Here is a 22,882-nt window from a genome sequence, read left to right on the forward strand (position 1 = left end):
ATCCGATATGAATAATTCCAAGTCTATTCAGTTTGAAAATTAACAAAATAATGATAATAACAAAAAATTAAAAAAAGAAGACGACATGTTAGAAAATGGGCATGCAATCAAATCCTAACCTGAGGACTAAAAAAACCTAAAAAGTTTACAACCTGACGTCACTACAAAGAAAAAAAAATTGACTGTACAGCATCATAAAAAGAGGTTCTCAATTTGATATGTTCATTCAATCTAAAAATAAATTAAAAAATTGATATGTTCATGTTATTAGAAACAAAAATTGAGCAAAAGAAAAGCATACAGGTCATTCATTTCAGTTTAAGATACAAGAATCACATGCTCCTTTGATGAAAAGACACATTTTAGAGAAATTACACAAGAACAGAGATCATATTGAGATAATAATATCAAATCACATATTTCAACCAATCTCAATCTCATCTCATCACTGACTTGGAACTGATACATAAGTGAATGCATTCTTTAGACTCTGAATCTTGAGAAGCCTACGCAATATTGCAGTCCACATGGACTGTATTCTTGAATTCACATAATGATACAAAAGAGAGACTAAATTCAAAGCTCTTGGTCATGAACTGGAATTCTATAGCTCATTTCAAAAAACAAAAAAGAATCATTATCCATCAACCACAAACCAATTTTGCAATTAGACAGTAGAGTTCGCTTTGTTTCATCCAACGGCTTCATTACCAAATCATGTTGAGAATAATAAGTCGTCGAACTATACATGAAATCCTGTCCATCTTCTGAAACTTCTAATCTCAGTTCCTTCAGACACGGCCATCCCAATTCCCATCTGTCCTCCTCGGCCAATTCCTCTATAATACAACCTCCATTCATCTGCAACCCCATCCATCTGAACAAGACATGGCGATCCCACTCCTTTATTATCCCACCCATCTTCTTCCGATGGCTTTAAAACCGCCTCACTTTGAACTCTCCGCCAAACCTTCAAGCCATCTGTAGACTCCGCCAATCCAATACTCCTTCCCCCGTCTGCAGCAACACCTTCATAAACCATCATATATTTTCCTTCTTTCCGATTTCTCACAACATGAGCATTCACCACCCCAAATTCATCGAAAGCACCATTCCCTCCTCCCCCAATTATTTTCCCCAATTTCACCCACTTAATCCCATCTCTTGACCTTGCAATCCCAACAGAAAACACACCGTTTTCCACATCGAATGAATGATAATACATTCTAAGATCACCAGTACCATGAAAGACAACATATGGAGAGGCAACAAATGTAGAATCCCACTCACCATTAGAACCCACATCAAATAAAGCCCCGGTATGATGTTCCCCTTCAATTCTAGCCCAATGCCTCCCATCTTGACTCATTGCCAAGCCCGGTAAAGATTTAAAAACCTTACTAATCCCACCATTCTCACCATTAAAAATTCGAGCCCTTTCTGGGTTCTGCAATGTGAATTCCACAGAATTATCCCAAATATCAACCTTTTCAGAGCTAAACCCAGTATAGTAAAGCCAATACACAGCATTGTTTGCTCTGACCTTTGTACTAGACATAATCACAACCTCACAAGGCCTGATACTCTGCGTATCAAATGCCCACCAATCTTTACTGCAATTCATGACCAAACCCGAATCCCCACTCGACCGAACTGGTCCACCGCCTCTTTCCCAATGAACACCATTGCTTGAAACCGCCAAACCAACTGAATCCGAACCCGGATTTCCATCAGACCTTCCATGGTACCACATGTACCACCTCTCCTCCTCATCACTGAGGTACCTTTTCACAACAGGGGACCCAATTTCAAAACTGTCCCAAGAGTTCTTGGGGCCCAAATCGAACACCAAACCTCTAGAAAACGATGAATTCGGAGAAGAAAGGGGTTGATTCGAATTGGGTTTTGTGGGTTCTTCTTGAAAATTCGAATTTGAGCTGGGTTCAACGGTCGAATTTCTGTTGTCTCTGTCTGTGTTTGGTTTTGTGGAGCAGTGAGTGAGAAAGAGGGGACGAGCTCTGTTTCTAGGGCTAGAGGCATAAAGATCAAGCATGCTTGGTCTGGTGATACAACAAGAACGGGCTAAGGCGGGAGTTGTGAGGACGTTAACAGTGTTGGTCATGGTGATTGCTGCTGTCAATGCAGTGTCCATTGTTGGACTCCGGAGGGGTCTCAAGTGTGAAGAGATCAAATGAAAATGGAGAGTTTTTGGAGGGTGAAGGACCAATTAAATGGCGACACGTTTGAATGAATATATCACCTATGAGTGAATAGAGAAAAAAAATGTTTTGGATGATATCTCTAAGGCAATGTAAAAACATTCATTTCATGTTATGGATAATATGCTTTTTTTTGAATAGTGGCAAATATCTAGTTTCACCTTTTTTTTTTTTTTTTTTTTGACATTCCATGTAACGTTCGCATATTTATTTTTTAAATAATTGTAGGAAGTGATATTTTATATTATGTACCCAATAAATGCAAATGCTATATTTTATATTTTTTTCAAAAAATAATAAAAAGAATTGCTACTGTGGGCTCATTATGGTGGAGGAAGAGAAATAGAGCTTCAACAAATTTTAACTCAAATTTAACATAAAATTTATAAATGTTATTATTTGATAAGAGTTTGGGCACGCCATTAAACAATTTTTTTTTTTTAAGTTGTGAAATTTTTGCCTCAGCAAAAGATGTATAGCATACAATGACGTTTCCTATCATAGTATAGAGAGGAAGCCCTCTGAAAGTTGATCAATTTAGAGCTGGCAAATTAAAGTAAAATAATATAAAGTATGTACAAATTAATGAATTTGTTGGGTAAAGATAAAAAGAATGATATGAAAAAAAGGAAAAGAGGATCGTATTCTTGGCTATCAAGAAAGGGACATATACATAGACAAGAAAATCTATTGGGTCTTCTACTGTCAGATTCTGCTAGTGACAGTAATGGTGTCATGTGAAGAAATGAGATTCAAATGATGAAGGGTTGTTTGGTTTGCTTCACAATGTGAAGTTCACATGAACTCCCCTTTATGCATTTACTGAAAATACTTTTTAGGTTTGAGATTATATTTTAAAATTATTGATTAATTTATTGGAGAAAAGCAATTTGTTGCCCATTCCTCTTTAGAGTCCTCAACAAATCAAAACTTCGAACACAAGGTTAATTTTATCCTAGAATTATTTAATCCTAAAGTGTATCCTGTTTATTGCTCGGGCATAATCATGGGTTCAAATTCCTTGTACTTGCTAACCATAATATATAATAAAATGACAATAATGATCAGCCCTTGTTGAATTCTGGTACAATTACATAAGGATCACAACTATTCATAATATCTTCTAGTGTCACAACGAAAAGATTAGTAACATTCTCAGACTTTGCAAATAAATTTGGTTTACGCCAGTCTAATTCGGAAAATTTAGAGACATCAACACAATATGCAAACAATTATAAGGTAAAAAGTTGAATTCCTCTGAATCAATTTTCTACTTGCATCCAAAATTGTATAGACAGTTGTATATATAGTCATGATATATCATCATTGACCCCATCAACTAGCTTCAGACCCCATTTCATATCCTCGCAATGCCTAACGTAAGGAACAACAGAACCGGTATCAACCCCTTTCTTTGCTTTGCAGTCGTAGAATGGAGGAGCGTGAAAACAAGGTTCCATCGACATGCCCCAACGACAAGGTGGATCTGGAGCCATCCGATTCTCAGGCTTGTACAGAATCAAAGGGTTAATACCCGCCAAACCCTGAGCCACGTAGCCAAATGTTGACCATGAACTTGTGACCAAGTAATCAGTCAAACTAAGGAGATAGATCTCTGCCCATGCCTTCAAGTTGTGCATCTGCTTCTCAGTCTGTTGGTGCTCTTCATGACTCGGTTGGTAAATTCTGATCACTTCCCCAGTAACGGTCGGGTGTTCCCAATACATCTTTCTCAAATTCTCAGAGTACCCAGGATATAAAGAAGTTATTAAAACTGCTTTTGTTTTCTGGTTTCTAGGCAGAGCTATCACGGGTTCATGAACGTTGACTTGTGGAAGTAATTTGTTCTGTAGAGTACAGGCTAAAATTTGATCCATTACGTGTGGAAACGTTTCGGTTCCAATGTCGAAGACTCTTATTTGGATCCCAATTCGCTCGTCTGCATTTGCTAAGTAAGCCTGATAGTACCTCGTGATTAGTCCCCAGACTTCGTTCGTTGGATGAAAAAGATACCGACCCAAGTGATGGAAAACATTTCCTTTCTCGGGGAATAAATTGCCTAGTTCTTGCTCGAAGGATGGAATCAAGAAGAGAGAAGGGACGAAGTAGTTATCAGTTTTCATAATCAACCAAGGAACTTTTCCGAGAAGAGCTTGTTCTTGGTCGCAAAAGAACAGCTTATCATGATCGCCATAATCATGAACAAGATGGAGATACAGAAATGATGGCAGTGACTCTTTTGAATGATTTATGATGTTATTTTTCAACAAGTTTCCATAACAATGAGAAGAGTTCTGATCAAAGCTTTTGAACTGATTCACAACGGGGAAGTCCTTTGGTAAAAGCCATGATTTCTCAGGAAATGGTTCGCAAAAGAGATCGACGATGTCGTTTCCTCCATCGACGAGTAGGACTCGGTTTGTGAGGAGAGCGTAAAGGAATGCAGAAGCCAGAGTTAGTATCCTGTTCCCCAAGCCACTAAACGATACCCAGACTATATAGCTGCACTCTGTGGGACCCGAGGCTTGGCCAGACTTGAGTAGCTCCACGGTCTTGTTATAGAGTTTGGTGTAGGGTCCGCAACGTTTATGGAGATCCTCATATCTCCGTAACTGAGAAAGGAGATAGGAAGAAGGAACATGGGATGATGAATATTTGTGATAAGAGGCAGACTGGTACCTGCTTAAGCAAGATTGTTCATCGAACCCAGGGACAAGAAGTCCATTGAGCAATTTGTCAACAGGTTGAGAGGAATAATCTTCTGAACCTGTAATATGCAAGAGAAGAAGAGGACATATTAACAAGCTAGAAGTATCAGAAAATACCACTTTTTCTGGATCTGGTAATAGATATTCATTGAGGAATGTGTAGAAATAATAATATCCCAGACTTTTTGAATAAGGGAGTAGAATCAAAGGTTTGGATACTGATATTCTATTTTGGAGCCGTGGTTCTAAACAAAATCTATTTTTTCCAAGAAACTAAAGAAAATAATAAAACTCCAAAGGAGAACTACCACATGATGATAATTAAGCATGTCATTTCAGAAAATTGACAAATGATTCCAAGCCTCCTTCCAAAGGAGTATATGCTCATGATTGTGAAAATATAAATAAATAGGAACAACAATAGTTTAGCTCAAAAGTTCAATAAAATAGCTAATTTAGCCTCATTAAGATTCTTATAACCTGTGTACATGTTTGAATAGCCACCGCTACATGGCTGGCCCTGTGAGTGCCATGTTATCTCCAACTTACCAACTCAGATAAGGAATCTCCAAATGGCAAGCTGTCCTGGTATTATGTCAACTCTCAGACAAACCATTGGCGTAATGAACCTAGCCTAAGTGGGGGGGCACATGAACTACCAAGTATGGTTCCCTAACTACTAAACATGCTTGGTGACTTAGCTCCAAGCAATGGCATCATAGGACAAGTTAAGGATAGGACACCCTGAGGCGTGGCACCTCCACTCAACCACCCTACTCATTAGCAGTATGGCCCAACACCTTTGGCTGAGTGTCACTGGCCAACTCCTTTAGAGGCGCAACGGATCAATTCTTCTCCCGTGTGGCGCTCAAACTTCACCAAGTTTAAGCCCGCCAAAGCTCGTTGACAAATCGAGTGTTGATGATCTCACCCATTTGAACATTAGGACCCAATGCTTTGTCAAGCAAAATAACTTTACAAGGAAATTCCGTCTTCACCCGGATGCCACAAGTAGGCTTGACGCCTCAAGTGCACCAAGCACGGCGTAAGTCGCTTCGTAGCACCAAGCTTACCTCAAGCAAGGTGCTCGCCCAACTTAGGTTCATGTCATCAAGGTGCCTAGCCACACAACGATGTGCTAGCGAAGGCCCTTGACTTAGCCGACAAGCCAACATAGCATGGTAGGTCTTTGACTACATCTCAAAGTGTCACAAGGTCAAGCATGCCTCAATAGATGCATATCGGATAGCCATACGGTTATGCAAAGCCCACAAGCCACCGACGGTCAATCTCTTGCCCACGGCGTAGTCCTCGTGCCAACACGTGTTAGATTCCGCCTAAGGCCATTGCGCACCTTAGCATTGCACCAACGTGTAGCATGAGTAAGGCAACGTCTCAACCCGTAGCTCGCTTGTAACATAATGTCATCCCTCAATGGATTTAGTCAATGCAAAGCTTGATGCTTTCATTCGATAGCCCACATATGGAGTGTTGCCTTCCAACCGCTTAGCTTAAGGCACGGGATCCTCTCATGCAAGGTTGAACCCAAACCTTAGTTGCACGGAGCGGGAGCGGGGGAACTTGGCCACTTAAAAGAGTTGTAGATTAGGAGCGCTTATGTATTATTTTTATTAATTATATTTTTAATTTATCTTCTTTTTTTTTTTTAATTGACATACATGTTTATATATTTTTTTAATAAATAAATTGACATATATATATATATATATATATGTTATAAATGAAAAAAGTAGAGTTGCTACCAAAATATAAATATTTTATAAATTCTCATTAGATAGACAAAATATATCACTAAGTTTGGGCAAAATCTATACACTTTTTTAATAATCCCTCCGTCTCAAAATATTAGTCCCTTATTCCATTTTTTATTCTCCCAAAATATTAGTACTTTTTCAAAAATCAAGGACTAAAATAATATTAATTTTCTATTTTGCCCTTCTTTTAAATTCATTAACACCACAAAAAATACAATTATGACAATTGATATTTTTCAAAAAATATACTATCAAAGCGTAATTTTAGAAATCAATTTTTTTAAAGTGTAATAATTATACTACAAAAAAAAAATTAAATTCCCCAAAAAAGACTACTATTTTGAAATGAAAGGAGTATATTTTTTCTCACATTTCTAATATTAACAAGTGATTTTCCTTATAATATTTGTTCTTCTACAACACTGTTTATTCTATTATCCCAAATAAAATAATTACAGCCTACACCTAGGGCATTGGAGATCTAAAAAGTCTGATTAAAACACTGTTTACTCTCACCCAAACTCTGCATATACACCCATCTATGTTTACTGTCTCACCCAAATTCTACATAAGGCCTCGTTTGGCAACAGGCCGGTTTAGCCAAAAAGTCAAAAAGTTATTAAAAAAATCAAAAAGCCAACAACCCATACCAAAAAGTCAAAGATTCTCTTTTCTCTCTACTTTTTGCACATCTTTTCGTAAAAAACCAAAAAGTCATCCCAAACATATTAGTTTTTTTTAGCTCATATCTCAGCCAAATAGCCAAAAAGTTACTAAGGCCTCATTTGGGAACAGGCCTTTTTAGTAACTTCTTGGCTTTTTGGTTAAAATGTGATGTAAAAAAAACTAATATGTTTGGGATGACTTTTTGGCTTTTTACGAAAAGATGTGCAAAAAGTAGAGAGAAAAGAGAATCTTTGACTTTTTGGTATAAGTTGTTAGCTTTTTGATTTTTTTAGTGACTTTTTAACTTTTTGGCTAAAATAGCCACTTGCCAAACAAGGCCTAAATTAGCCTGTTCCCAAACGAGGCCTAAAAAAAACTCTGCATATACCCCCCCCTCTCTCCTTTATACTTCGATGACCAACGTTCCAGCTTCTTCTTGCCGACTGACTCCACCGCAGTTCTTCTTCCTCTATTCTTTGACAAGTGCTAGGTCTTCTCAACTCCACTACACAGTTCCTCTTCCTCCATCCAAACAGTCTAGTATCTATCTCCTCTCTCCACACCAAACATTTTCCAACCTCAGGCCCAGCAATTGCATTACCGACGGCAGACCCAAAGCCATCCTCACAGATTATGGAATAATGGATATATGAATAGATGTGAACCTATTCATGAAATTGCCAATCAGAATTAGATATACCCAAATTCTGTAAGTAATATTTGAATTTAATGGTTATCTCGTATGTGCTATTAATTTTTTTTTTGTATATATGCTTCATAATTTTTACTCAAAATCTTGTTCAAATCTTTGTTTTTATTTATTTTGCATCTGGAGTTGTTTGATTTTCATAGACGGTTTCATGTCATAGCGAAACATGATTTTCTCCCTTACGAATCACGTTTCTTACATGATTTTGATTCGGGAACGCAAAATCGCGTTTCTCCCACAAAATCGTCACCTATTGTAACGATTCCTACTACTAAGACCCAAACCAAGCACTTGAGTTGGCACACGAGGCCTGTGGTGATGCCTCGATAGCCCATTCAGTCTAAAACAAGTCCCCAAGATGCCATATCGAGTGGCATAATGGAAACAACGTGTCAAACCTCTCCCTCGGGGAACACGCGCAGTGCTTACATTTTTGCACTGCCCAGGGGGCTCCCAAACCCACATGGAGACTCTAGACACCCCTCTGGATGCCTAAAACCCGCCCTTGAATTACCCCAAGGTTGCTCACTTGAAGCCCAGTTTGGGTGGGGAGGCAAGTAGGTAGCACACCTTGCCCTTTTGTATATGCTTGTTAAGCATTTAGCCATCTGGCACAACGAAACTTGTCTTTGTCCGAGAAGGCATAATGATTTTTCAAAAATTCCACAAATTGAGAAAAATCATGAAACTTGGTTGGGAAAACACTTCCCCCAAGACCTCTTTCCAGTAAAAATTTAATCCCAAAATTCTTTCATTTGGATGCCCAAACAACGCGCCAAAAATCTGCACTGTTGACTACTGCTGCTGCTGGGACGCGGCCTGGGCTGTGACTGGCAATGCTGGCAGGCAGCCTGGGCTGCGGCTTGAGCCGCGGCCTGTCTGTGGCCTGCCTGCTAGCTGCTGCTGATGCTGGTTGTTGGCATAGGCTGCGGCCTTGCAGCTTGCTGCTGCTGCTGCTGGTGGCAGCTGGCATGGGCACGGCCTGTGCTACTTGGGCGTGCTGCTGGCTGCATAATGGCCTGTATGCCTTGGGCTTCTTGGGGCCAATGTTGGGCCACGTTGAGGCACTTCTAAGGGCCACTCTTGAGCACTCAATTGGTCACACCACCACAAGCAAAACGTCACGGAGTTAGCCGTGCGCCGTGCAAGGCAACCCGTAACACTCTCTCCACTAGGGATGGCAATGGGGGTTAATGGGGTGGATATTAATTCCCCATCCCCATTCCCCTATAATAAATTTTTCCTATTCCCCATTCCCCATGGGTACCACCCTCCCCATTTCTTAATGAGTTTGGATTTTCCCCAACCCACTTTAATTCCCATTTTTATTTTATTTTTATTTTTTATATTTAATGTTAACAACCACTTTTTTTTTTAAAGGTTCACAACAAAAGCTAAATATACCTTCAATCTTTTTTCTTTCTTTTTTAATATATTTAATGTTAACAACTTTTTTTTTTCTTTTTTTTTTTTTAAGGTTTTAGCTAAATATACCTTCAATCGTTTTTCTTTTTTTTTTAATATATTTAATGTTAACAACTTATTTTTTTATTTTTTTTAAGGTTCACAACAAAACTAAATATACATTCAATCTTATTTTATTTTATTTGGTTCAACAACAAAATCAAATACACATTAATTAATTAATTAAAAAGTTTGATTTATAATAATCAAATATATAATTTTGAGACAATCAAATAAGTTTTAGTAATTAAAAAAAAAATGTGGAAGAACGTGGAAGATTAAAAAAAAAATTACAACCATCTCTCTCTCACTCTCACTCTCTCCCCTACATGTTATAAGAACCTGTTTACAATGTTATAAGAGTCTGTTTGAAGAAATAAAATGTGAAAGAACCTGTTTGAAGAAAGTGTTATAAGACCCATATTAAATTGCATCAGGGCATAAACAAGGAATTGTTTGTTGATCTCTTAGCCATGGACATTTTAGACGTTAAACCATCTTTCTCTTAACAAATTTGAACCATTCATTTTAATTTATCCAAAATCTAATTATACCTTTTAACAAATCTGAACCACTCATTTTAAGATATCTATGCCTTACTACACCCAATCCATCCTCCATCTTCTTCCTTTTGTCCCCCACGAATTCTGTTGTTTGTTACTTTTAAAAAACAAAATGTTTTTTCAATTAAATTTTTACTAATTTCACAACACCATCACCACTATTCTCACCTTCACTATCACACTACCACCATCACTGCCGCCATTACCCCACCACTATGTCACAATCTCTACTTTCACCTTCGTTCCATCACCACCACCACCAAATATAAAAAAATATATTTTTAATTTTTTTATAAAAAATATTTTCATTAAAAAATATTTTCTATCTAAATAAATGAAGCATAACATTGGGAAACAAGCTGATTTCAGTTAAATCTGTTCATAACTAAGAAAAATTCTTTTATTTTAAAAAAAATTATTTAGTAAGACTTTGTATCCCCTTTTTGTTTTTCTAACAAATAAATCTTTGTACCCATCATTTCTAACCAATCACGACTCATGCTTGTTTCGATTCTCTACAATTTCCTTATTTTCAAATACATTCATATATATTTATATATATATATATATATATATATATATGTTGTATAAATTGTGTGATAACATAAACCAAATAGATTCATACTCGTTAATTGAAATTTCAGAACAAGCAAACCATTCTGAAAATTACAATACATAACAAAATAAAATAACATAGAAAAGCAAACCGAAACCTGCACTAGACAGTGTCCTTAATTTTTTTAAATAAATTTAAAAAATACTAGATATACATAAAATTTGACAAGAATAATATAACAATGTTAATTAATGTGTATTTGATTTTATTGTTGAGCCAAATAAAATAAAATAAGATTGAATGTATATTTAGCTTTGGTTGTGAATCTTAAAATAAAAAAAAAAAATGGTTGTGAACCTTAAAAAATAAAACAAAATAAAACAAAATAAAAAAAATAAAACAAAAGAAAAAAGATTGAATGTATATTTAGCTTTGGTTGTAAATTTTAAAAATTAAAAAAAAAATGGTTGTGAACCTTAAAAATAAAAATAATAATAAAAAAAAAAGATTGGAGGTATATTTAGCTTTGGTTGTGGATCTAAAAAAAAAAAAAATTGTTTGTGAACCTGAAAAAATAAATAAATAAATAAAAGAAAAAAGATTGAATATATATTTAGTTTTGGTTGTGAATTTTAATAAAATATATAAATAAATAAATAAATAAATAACATATGAGGAAATTAGTGGGTACCCATCCCCTGTAGATATGTAAAGAATATCACTTACTCTACCCAATGGATAAGGAAAAAAGAGGAAAACCCATGTATTTAGGTTGGGTCTCCATAGATACCCGGGTAGGTTAGCCATTGCCATCCCTATCCTCCACTCCAACCATCAACGTCCTTGTTGATGTAGCACAAAGCTGATGCTGCAGTGCATGTACCGGCTCCTTTGACAAGTCCAACACCTCTGTGTTGGTGGCCTACCTTTAACGTCCAACTCTTTTAGCCAAGCACCCCTCATTGTTCTCTACTCAAATCCAGCTAAAATGCACCCCATTTGTTGCACTCTCTATTGGCAACTTTTCTCAAAACTCCGCTGAGTTAACCGCCCTTGAAAACTTGCCCCTTTTGAAAAATGGCCTCTGCCAAAGCTCCTCTGCGCGTCTCTGAAACTATGTCTTTCGCCAATACTCTAAAACTCTGCCCTTTGCCAAGACTCTTGAAATGCCAAGCGCTCATCTCAAATAGCCTCTCTGCCAATGCTCCCCTGAGCAATCTTAAGCTCCTCTAAGCAAACTCAAGCTCCTCTAAGCTGACTCCTCTAGGCAATGTTCCTCTAATGGTCCCTCGTGCTCCTTCGAGCTAACTCGCAGTGGGTCATCGCATCTTGACTCTCGACCAAGGGATCATCTACCGAGCAATGAGTCTCCTATGCCTCATCCCCCCTTCCTCAACAAAGTCATCTCCTACATGACAAGGCATTTCCAGTACAGCCATGGCCACTTAGGCCGGGAGTAAGGCGTAGGATTCTGTACCTCAAATCACTAGAGGTATGTAGTTTAAAAGCTAGAGTTAAGGCATCATCAGGTCACTCGATTCCTCGAAATAGCCCTACCAGTCTCAGACAGGGAGAAAGAGAGATGCTTTGATCAAGAAGCGACATATCAGAGAACATATCATACATAATACCGGAGCCCCTCTGCAGCACTCATGATACAAATCTCAAGGTGTGATTCTAGGACCAGTGGTAGTTGAGAGATAAATCCATCTTGTTGAACCAAAGAAGATGAGCCACCTATCTAGAGGTGAGTTGGCCTCCATGGTTTGGCACCCAATATGAAAGGCCTCCATGCATATGTTGGGGGGCATGACCATCCATCCTCAACTATCATCTCCTATTCATTGCCACCTTCTCTCTTACTAAGGTTGGCCAAGCTCACAGCCTCTCCCCTCCGGTGCTCACTCTCCATCCAAGTGTCTGCCATCTTCCTATCACCACCAACCATCTACAGTTTGAAACAACTAAAAGCTATAGTGGCTATTTTCAAATATTACAGGCTCAGAAATCATAACTGCATAAGACAATATTTGTAGTAAGCCAACTATAACTTCTTGTTGTAATTTCATAATTAAGTGTTGCGTGCACAACCTAAAAATATGTTGCAAGTCAAAGATAATTGCCCTAACTATATTTACAGATGCAGGCAGGTTGCTCAAATTACAAAACCTTGACTATATCAATGAGTTTAACTACACAGAAATTCATGGTGCAAATCCTGCTAAAATTAATTGGTACTAGTAAAAGGCACAATATTATATTTTAACTAATTGAGTTAAGATATAAGGGCCTTATACAATCACGATACAGCTATGGCTATTTATGGTTAATTTAAATCATGCTTCTTTGTAAGAAAACTGAAAATGAATCTTTTTGATAAAATAGCTTGTGGGGTGCAAATCTTTTTCTCTTTCTTACTGGCTGAATTTGAACCCATTAGTAGGCATTAGCACTTGCAAATTTATAGGAATTTTTTGCACTTGGATTACATTACTTCATTTCTGTGTCTATCAGATAAATGCTACAAAGATGACTTGTTATGAACTCCAAGCCTGAACCTTATACTGTAGGTTAATCTGAATTGCTAAATTTACAGGTGTTCACAGAGAACATTCATATTAAAATTCTTTATTTTCTTCATTAGATATTCCCGCATATTGCAAATTTCTTTTTATTTTTTATTTTTTATTTTCTTATCTTTTTTCTATGCCGCTCTAGATCCATCGCAGATTTTATAATCAAGCAGTTTGCACATATCTCCATTAATAGACAGAACAATCAAGAACACATTACTGTAGATAAGGCAATGATAATCAACCCCATCAAACAAACACAATAATAATCTACACTTCCAAACTTCAAACCCAATAACACAACCAATGAGTTATTCTGAATTTGAATCCTGGGATGCTCATGAAGCAAATTTAGCTTAAAAGCATGAACACATTCCACAAACAAGCTGAACCACATTAATCACTTGTGTACTGTCTTCTGTTCCCAATGACAAAAATCTCAAAAGCACTATATTGAAATTTGAAATTGACCCAGAATTTTCTTCTTGTTTATTTTTTCTTTTGGGGTTCGAATTGAAATAGATTTAATATGTATGTATCATCAAATAGGTATATAAACTTATCAATTCGAACATCAACAACCATCAATTTGAAACATATATGAAAGGCACCAATTAAAGGGTTGGTTCAATATTACCTGTTCTCAGTGGAGCAACTTGAAAATCCGTAGCTTTAGCGAACCATGGGGTGTGATCAGTTGGTGATGGTGTTCGATGAATCACAGAGAGAGTGATTAAAACAGGCAAAGCAACAAAACAAGAGGCCAACAAGATCTTGACAAACTTGGATTTAGTGAACCCCATTTTCTTGACTGGGACTCCGATGCCGATGGTGCTGAATCTTCGTAAAGTGGGGAGCTTCGGTGGCGACAGAAATCGCCTCCTGAAAGCACTCAGATCCATTCAGAACATTGGGGAGTTCACTTCAGCTCATGCCTTCATGTGCGTTGAGTTGCTTCCATGTCGTTGGTTGGGTTTTAATTTATTTATTTTTGTTTGGTTTTTGGCTGGAATCGTCATCGATCTTGGTCGCCATTTCGGGCTCATCAGTCAACAGGTTGATTATAAAATGAGAAAAAAGAGATGGGTTGATTTTGACTTTTGATCAGAGAAAATGGACTTGTTGTAATGTATCATCTGTGATTTTATTTTTATATTTTTTTTCTCAATAAAAAAAGGTTGTTAAGATGATTTAAATAATTACATTTTTAAGTTTTTTATAAAAAAATATATATAAAAATTTAAAAGATAATGTGATTTAAAAATTTTTTAAAAAATGTGTTAATATAAGAAATACTAAATAATACTTAGATTTAGAGCACCCACCTTATAAATATTTAAAGGTTTATTTCAATTTTAATTTTGAGTTAACTGGTAAAAAATTTATTTTTTAAAATTTAAACTAACAAAGCACTCCGGTACTTTTGGTTTAATTTTTAAATTAATATTTAGATTAAAAAAATCAAAAAATATGTTTCATTTACTAATTTTTAAAACTCTTTTCAAAATTATTTTTTCTCTCTTCTCTATTTCTCTTTTTTTAATTAATAAACCAATCAATTATTTTTTTTCTCTCCTTTCTCCTCTCTCATTCTCAAGAAATTATTGGTTGGTCTTAGAGTATCGCCACGTGGTGCCCCAATGGTGTTGTGGTTGGTGAAGGGAGTGGAGCCTACGAATTTGTGTTAGGTGATTGAGGAACATGACGAGGCATGGTGAATTGTGATTGGTGTAAGGCATGACTACGTGACGTCCTAAGACCAACCAATAATTTTTCCTCATTCCCTCACATCCATCTATTCAACTACTAAAAAAATATATATATATATTTTAAAATACAAATCATCTCAAAATTATTCTCAAAATTTATAACTAAACAAATTTTCAATTTTCAAAACTCTTTTTAACAATTTATTTTTCAAAATACAACTCAAAACTCAAAAAAGATTTCTAAAAATTAAACCACACGAAGCCTCCATTTTTTTTAATACTATTCTGAACAAGTTACCTCTTACAACCTATTTAATTGGTTTTTAATTATATGATTTAAATCATTTGAATCATAAAAAAATAAAAAAGGTTAGGGTCAATAGACTAAAAATTCATAGTTTTGGAACGAAATAAAAAAATCAAAATCACAAACTTTTATGATCTTATATGGAGACTCAAACATCAATGAAAGGTCACAAAAAATAATTTCTACTTTGTGGAAGAAAGACTGATCTTAAACAAAGCTTCAACACAGCATTAGGGATCATGACTAATAAGCCTAAGAACCTTGGCACCTTAAGGGTGAGACCAAGCCTTGAAAGCTTTGCTTCTTCTAATGGAAAAGATGTACTCTTTGAGAGTTTGAAGTTTTGTTACTCCTCCTTTCCAGTACAAGCACGATAATAGGAACCACAAGGTGTAGCCTTCCAAGCAACACAACACTACGTACACACAAATACAGAAGGGCTCTCAAGCTTGTGAGTGTCTATGTATCGTTTTATGTATTTCTAATATTACTGTAGCCTTAATCATCAACCAACTTGAGCCCCCAACTTGTATCCTCACAATGTTGAACATAAGGAACTCTAGCCCCGGTATCCGTTCTTATTTTCGCCTTGCAATCATAAAACGGAGGAAAATGAAAACAAGGTTCCATTGATTTGGCGCGATGACATGGCAAATCATAATCCATTTCCTTTTGGGGATTGTTTAAAATCCATGGTCTCAAACCTCCAATCCCTTGAGCTACATATCCAAAGGTTGACCAAGGGCTTGTGATCAACACATCCATCAAGCTAAGAAGATAAATCTCAGCCCATGCCTTCATGTGGTGTGTTAGGTTCCCAAGCTGTTGGTACCCTTCATGACTTGGTTGGAAAACACCAATCACTTCCCCATTAATTGTTGGATTTTCCCAATACATGTTTCTTAAATTTTCAAAGTACCTTGAATCCAAGGATGTCACAAGAACTACTTTTGATTTCGAGTTTTTATTAGACTGGTAATCAACAACAGAGACAGATTCTTGGGGATTCTTGATGGGTTTTAGTTTGGGAAGCAAGTTTTTCTTTACAGAACAGTCGAGTATTCGATCCATCATGTAAGAGAGTGGGCTGGTTACATCATATGAATCATTTCTCCGATTGAAAACTGATTCGTTTACAGCCAAGTGTGGGAGATAGTAGCTAGCTATATGATCCTTCAAGCCTCGGAATGGCAAGTTTGTGCTTTTAAAATCTCTCACTTGGATTCCAATTCTCTCATCAGCTTTCGCCAAGTAAGCCTGATAATATCTTGTGATTAGTCCCCAAACTTGATTGGAAGGATGGAAAAGGTACCGACCCAAGTGATGGAAAACAGTTTCCTTTTCTGGAAACAACTTTCTTAGCTCTTGCTTGAAAGATGGAATCAAAAACAAAGATGGAATGAAGTACTGATCCGATCTGATGACCAACCATGAGACCCCTCTCATGAAATTCTGATCTTGATCGCAGAAAAATTGCTTGTCATAATCATCATAATCATAGATTAGATTGAAGTACATAAATGGAAAAAATGACTTTTCCATTGAAGTATCTATGATGTGATTCTTCACCATATTCCCATAACAATGAGGAGATTCCTTATTGAAGGTATCAAATTGGTTTTTGATTGGAAAATCCAAAGGGAGGGCCCACGTTGTATCAGGGAATGGCTCACAGAGGAGGTCAACCGCTTTGTGTCCTTGGTCAATGAGCAAAACTCGGTTTGTGAGGAGAGCATAGAGAAATGATGAAGCTAAACTTAGTAACCGGTTTCCTAGTCCACCTTGGGGCATCCACAGATGTACAAGATATTTGCAGTCTATGCGGGCAGTGCTGTGATCACCGGGCTGAAAATGCTGTAGGGTTTTGTTGTAGGATTCGGTGTGGGGACTACAGCGTCTGTGGATAGATTCGTAGCTTCGCAACGTGGAGATGAGATGGGGCGAGGGTTTGTGGGGTGAAGTTTTGCGGTATAGAGTGGATTGGTACCGGCTTGAGCATGTTTTTTCGTTGAAATCTGCAGATAGAAGTCCATCAAGCAATTTGCCTTTGAGTTTGGTTCTAGTACTTGAAGAATGATATACTGAACCTGCAAATCAAAGAGAGGGAAAACCAGAAAAGTGAAAAAAAAAAAAAAAAAGAAGAAGAAGGAAAGAAAGAAAGAAAGAAAGAAAGAAAAAGAAAAAAGAGAGCATGTTGATAGTATATAATCAGTGTTTGGATTTGTGTTTGTAGACAGAAAAGAGAGAAAAAATAGCTTCCATTTATTTCACTCTTTCTTTTCTTTTTGTTTATTCACTCAACAATCTAAAACAATCAACCAGAAGTATATCATATAATGGTTAAGGACTTTCCAACAATAAGAGGAAACTCATGTTCAAATTGTTTGCAGCATAATAATTGACGGCAACTCAACGCACGAGTGTCACGATGAGGCCAAAAAAAGATCAGATATATATAGTCTCATCTGTTTTCAAGATGAGTTAGAAGTCCACTGTTTAGTTTTGTTTATCAAAACAGAAAAAGAACAAAAGCAAGATAACATTTAAAGAAAAAATGTATCCAAATTGACTTAGATCTAATCTCAATAAAATCACTCACAGAGAAACTAGTCATCACCCAAATATTCCAAACCCTTTTATGAGCTCAAAAGATAGACATTTTGAGTTCTGAAATTTTAACGTGAAAGTAATAAAGTATGTATATACCTTTTTGGGAAATTTTCCCAACTATTCCCAATCCTCCATTTTCATCCAGTGTTGTTTTACAATAAATCAATGAGACCACTATCAAAGCAGGCCAAATAACAGAACAAGTAGCCACAATCCATCTTCTCCTCATCATATAGAACCCTAATTTCTTGCAATGTAACACAAACATGGACATTTCCCCACAAAGGGTCAACAACGTTCGAGTTGTTATCAGAAAACATTGACTCAGTAACAAAGTCGTTATTAAAAATTTAGTAACATCCGAATTTAGTAATGACACCCATGATAACTCCATGAAATATGAATTTAAAAAAAAAATAAATAAGAAAAAATCTTGCATAGTTTTGCTTGAAAGGGGGTTCTATTACTTGTTAGCACTGATTTTTGACATAGGGAGTTTTATTAATGGCACTTAATGTAATGGATATGTAACATATTCATAAAAAAAATTTGTGCTGTATTTATTCTTATTTAATAAGATGCACGGTTACATCTGTCAATGGCATAACATATGCAAACAAACACCAAAACACATGTGAAAAATAGAACTTTATTAGTACAAAAATCCAATTTGAAATTTCAATTTGCTCATTTGGGATTTTTTTTTTTTTTTTTTTCTCAAAATGGGGGCAAGTAGGAAGCAATTTTTTCATAACCATTTTGTTCTTAACCCCCTATTTTTCTTCATTTGGTACTTTAGCTAAAAAAATATTATTATGACATTACAGTCTTAATTTTGTTGAATTGTGTTTATATTTACAATTCAAAATTTTTTTTTCATATAATTCACTACAAAAAATTAAATTTTTAGAGACTAAAATTTAGGGGCAAATTATTTTTTAGTGGCCAAATTTTTTTATTGAGAAAAATGTCGTCATTATATTTTTAATCACAAAAATTAGACATTAGTGATGAATTATTATCTTTTTGTAACCAAATTTTGTGTCTAAAAAAATAAATCATTTTGAGACCAAATTATTTTGTCCCTAAAAGTGTATTTATTAGTGATATTTTCAAAATTTTGTCGCTAAAAGTCTTATTTTTTACTTTTCAATATGACCTTTTAGCGACTATCCTCACAACGACAGAAATTGATCCCTAAATATCTTTAGTAACAAAATTTTCACTTTTAAAAACTAAATTATTTTGTATGTTGTAGTGATTATATAGACATATTTTAAGAGAGAGTATCAAAATTAGAAAAATAGTTTCTATTGAATGAATGTATAATAATGTCTAAATAGAACCTTTCTAAAAACATTTAAAAAATTGTGGAGTGTATATACTTAGATTGTGGGTACGGTTAGAAAAAAAAAATGTGTGTGCAAATAGTAATTCCATGAAAAGGAATGGGCCCTTTCCATGCTCGGACGTGAAACCGCGGCGTTTGTCTCAAATTTACAATCAAAAAATATTCAATTTGTTTGTCTTCAGTTTTCACAAAATACCCTACTTTAAAAATAAAAAAATAAAAATTGTTTTTAATGAATTTTGAAAAATATTTAAGTAATTTTTAAATTTTTAGACACACTGAAAATAAATACACTAAAAAAATATAATATTTATGAAAAAATTCACTAAATACTAAAAATAAAAATAAAAAAATGAAAATTTGATATATTTTTCATATTTTACCTATTTATTAATTTTTTAAAATATTTATATATATATATGATAGAGATTAAATTAATAAAATATAAAATTCAATTTGAACTATTAATTTTTTTTTTCAATAATTTCTGAACTAACAGGGGGTGAGTTCGTAACATTCATTGATTCACAATCAGACCACTGGTCTTTTATTACCTAAAAAAAAAAAATCAAACCACTGGTTTTTTCATTTTCTTGTGTATATCACATTTTTCCTTGGCAATATCACCTTCCTCAATCTCCTTAACCAGCGCCGCCAATCTTCCCTGCACATCTTAACGTGCGCAGCAACCATGGCTCTGAGATGGCGATGCTAAAAAGCGCCGGGGGGAGATGGGTTGTGCATTCGGACTCAGAAGGTGGACCCACTCTATTGCCCAACCTCCGCCGCTTAATCCTCCGATGAGTCAAACCACCGTCTCATCACCGTTGGTCTTACCTGAACACGACCATGACTCCATTAACAACAACATTGGATTCCAATTCCCAAGAGGAAGGTGATTTCAGGCTCGAATTTCTTGCTCTCTTTTTGACCCCACAAAGTTCAATTGTATTTTTTTAAAGATCTATTTGTTATTCTATGATGTTTTAGGATTTGGGTTTTGCTTAATTTTTGTTGGGTATAGTAGTTTCAGGCTGTGTTTACACTTGTCCCTTACTATTGATCCAAAAAACACAACATTAGGGTTTAGGGTTTTGTGACAATACAGTTTGGACTGATACTATGCATTTGGCTTGAGGTTCTTACTCATCTGTCTCCCTAAAAAAAAAAAAAAGAATTAATTTTCACTTGATACTAGGATTTGAGTTGGATGTAATGTATGCTTCACTCCTTGTTTGGATTATGCTTGAGCTAGTTCTGGTTAGCTTCAATTTTTATTTGTTTGATCCTCAACAACTTGGCCCTTTGCACTTTCATTTTGCTTTACAAACATTGCAAACAATTTGATTTTCAATCTTGTGCAGTTTGTACAGTTTGGTTAAGGTTTCCATAAATCTGATTACTTTCAATTCTACGGTTTTTTATTAGACTCTGTTTGGATCGTGAGATAAGGTGAGAAAAGAAAAGAAATGATTATAGTTTCTTACCATTATGTTTGGATAAATAAAATAGAAGAGAATATAATTTTTCACCTATCTTGTTTAGATAGAGTAAATAACAGAAAAGAAAGAAAAGTGTTAAATTTCATTTTACCAAAATAACCTTCCATATTAATAAGCTATGTTTTTTCACATGATAATTTTGGTACCTTAGAAAACTTCATTAAACCCAATTTCTTTCTCACCAAATCTCACCACTTTAGGTGAGAAACAAAACATAGGTTTGGTGAGAATTCTCTTCTTACTATCTCTCATCATTTCTCACAATTTCTCACCTACTTAACCCATCCAAACAAGTGAAGGGTTTCCTATTCTCACCACTTCTTTTCTTTTCTCACCAAACCCCTCCATCCAAATGGATTTTGAAAACCCATCCAAACAAGTGAATGGTTTCCTATTCTCACCACTTCTTTTCTTGTCTCATCAAACCCCTTCATCCAAATGGATTTTGAAACCATCACACCGTACTATGAAAGGTGACTTAGGTTTTGGACACCATAGATTACTATCTATATGAGACCTTGTTTGTGGCTTGGGTGATGCTGTGTTAATTTGTATCGTTGGGTAGTTTACAAATTATTTTCATGTTGGATTGTCCATATCTTGTTTCATATACCCACATTTTATCTCACACTTTCAAGCATTGGATTTTTGTAATGAATAACTGAATTCATCATCACAAAGTCTATCACATTCACCAACGTACTATTAGGTTGTGCTTTAATCATGGATTTAGGTAGGAATTTAGAAAGGGAAAGGGAAAATGTAAGTTAAATATAGCTACATTTCACCCGTTTTTTCCCTTTCACTTTCCAAATCCCTACCCAAATATATAATTCAAACACAACCTTAGTTTTTATAGCTCCCCATGTGTGGTGATAATAATATGAATTTGTTTTAGGAAAATTGTGAATTAGTTGTCTCAACATCTTTAAAAGTATGAATCTCTTCCCCTTATATAGCAGTCTAGATTTCCATAAATTGTCTTTGCAATATATCATCATTCCTTTATTTATGCAATTGTATATGCTTTTCCCTCGACAATTAAATAGAGTCGTGCATCCTTTTGTTGTGTCATCCCTCGATTTCTATTCTCACCTGTGCTGATTAATCAGCCAAAGTGTTGTCTTGTGTTGAATGTTACAATGTTATAATTAGTTGAATTTTCACCCCAATATATCAATGTCATTGCGGTAGTGTTCTGGCTTTAGAATATTAATGAAAAACAAAAAAATGTTCTTCTAAAGCATGGGTGCAAATGATAAAATTTTCTTGATCATGCAGGTTTCTCCGCACAAGAGAGGCATAAGGAATGGACCAAAGGCTTTGAAACCTGTTCCAGTGATCATCCGCTGCAAGTAAGGACTATGCTCCTATTATTTGCAATTGACATTTTATGTTTCCCATATAAATTTATAGATGCATGACTCCATTACTTTATCTTGAAAATTTTTCAAAACTTCTTACTACAATGACTCTGGTCAGCCTGTGAAGTCACTTCCGCACAAAGCTTTGGTTCGGTGTGTATTTATAAAACAAAGCCTTTAAAGTTCGCAAGTCTTAAAGTTCATATGTTGTTATATCTTATCTCTCAAAAAACAAAATGTTCATGTATGTCCTTGAATCGACTATTGGAGCAGCTATTTTTGTGAACTTCTGAATTTTGTCGTGTGACAATCTGCATACAAATACGACATACATTCATCTGTAGTATAATACTATAATGTTATTGGGGCATGTAACTTATGCTCCAAGTATCTTGTTAAAATAAAGAGTAAATTACACTAACCTCTCTCCTGAGGCATAAAGAAAATACATTGAATCCCATAGTTTGGCATTAATTACATTGAGTTCGATTAAGTTTTTAATTCACATAATACTTGTTCTCATTTTCATTAATAATTTGCTAATTGTGTGCATAGAAAAATAGTATTGTCATCTCTTTTATACTAAAATATATCATTTTTTTGTTTATCATTGTGCCTTCATAGCATTTACATTAATTCTAGTCTCTTTAGTCTTACTAAAAGGGATGTCGTCAAAATTGTGGGGCTTCTTGTATTTTTTATTTATTTTTTAAATCTTAAAGGAGGTCAGTATAATTTACCCTAAAATAAATACGCCCATACACATTGGTCATATTTTTGTAACTTGGTAAACCAAAGGACGTCAC

General features: G+C 35.3%; 2 protein-coding genes, 1 long non-coding RNA gene and 1 pseudogene across 3 annotated transcripts; 1 reads left to right on the forward strand and 3 right to left on the reverse strand.

Annotated features, from left to right (window-relative positions):
• Positions 1–280: 280 nt before the first annotated feature.
• On the reverse strand, positions 281–3,061 carry LOC114315880 (uncharacterized). Its single transcript, XM_028262504.2, has one exon. The coding sequence runs from the start codon at positions 2,150–2,152 to the stop codon at positions 743–745; it is 1,410 nt and encodes a 469-aa protein (XP_028118305.2). The 5' UTR covers positions 2,153–3,061; the 3' UTR covers positions 281–742.
• A 210-nt stretch (positions 3,062–3,271) lies between these two features.
• On the reverse strand, positions 3,272–14,349 carry LOC114315881 (galactoside 2-alpha-L-fucosyltransferase). Its single transcript, XM_028262505.2, has 2 exons — positions 13,871–14,349; positions 3,272–4,986 (listed from the first exon to the last, which is right to left on the reverse strand). Exons 1-2 carry the CDS (start codon positions 14,133–14,135, stop codon positions 3,530–3,532), a joined length of 1,722 nt encoding a protein of 573 aa, XP_028118306.2. The 5' UTR covers positions 14,136–14,349; the 3' UTR covers positions 3,272–3,529.
• A 1,398-nt stretch (positions 14,350–15,747) lies between these two features.
• Positions 15,748–18,133, reverse strand: LOC114315837 (putative fucosyltransferase 8 pseudogene; annotated as a pseudogene).
• Positions 18,134–19,726: 1,593 nt separating this feature from the next.
• Positions 19,727–22,362, forward strand: LOC114315882 (uncharacterized). Its single transcript, XR_003647948.2, has 2 exons — positions 19,727–20,105; positions 21,994–22,362. It is a non-coding gene; the product is annotated as an uncharacterized LOC114315882 (long non-coding RNA).
• The last annotated feature ends 520 nt before the right edge of the window (positions 22,363–22,882 follow it).

The sequence above is a fragment of the Camellia sinensis genome, chromosome 5, assembly GCF_055761805.1.
Source record: "Camellia sinensis isolate YWXY chromosome 5, ASM5576180v1, whole genome shotgun sequence".
Classification (NCBI taxonomy): Eukaryota; Viridiplantae; Streptophyta; class Magnoliopsida; order Ericales; family Theaceae; genus Camellia; species Camellia sinensis.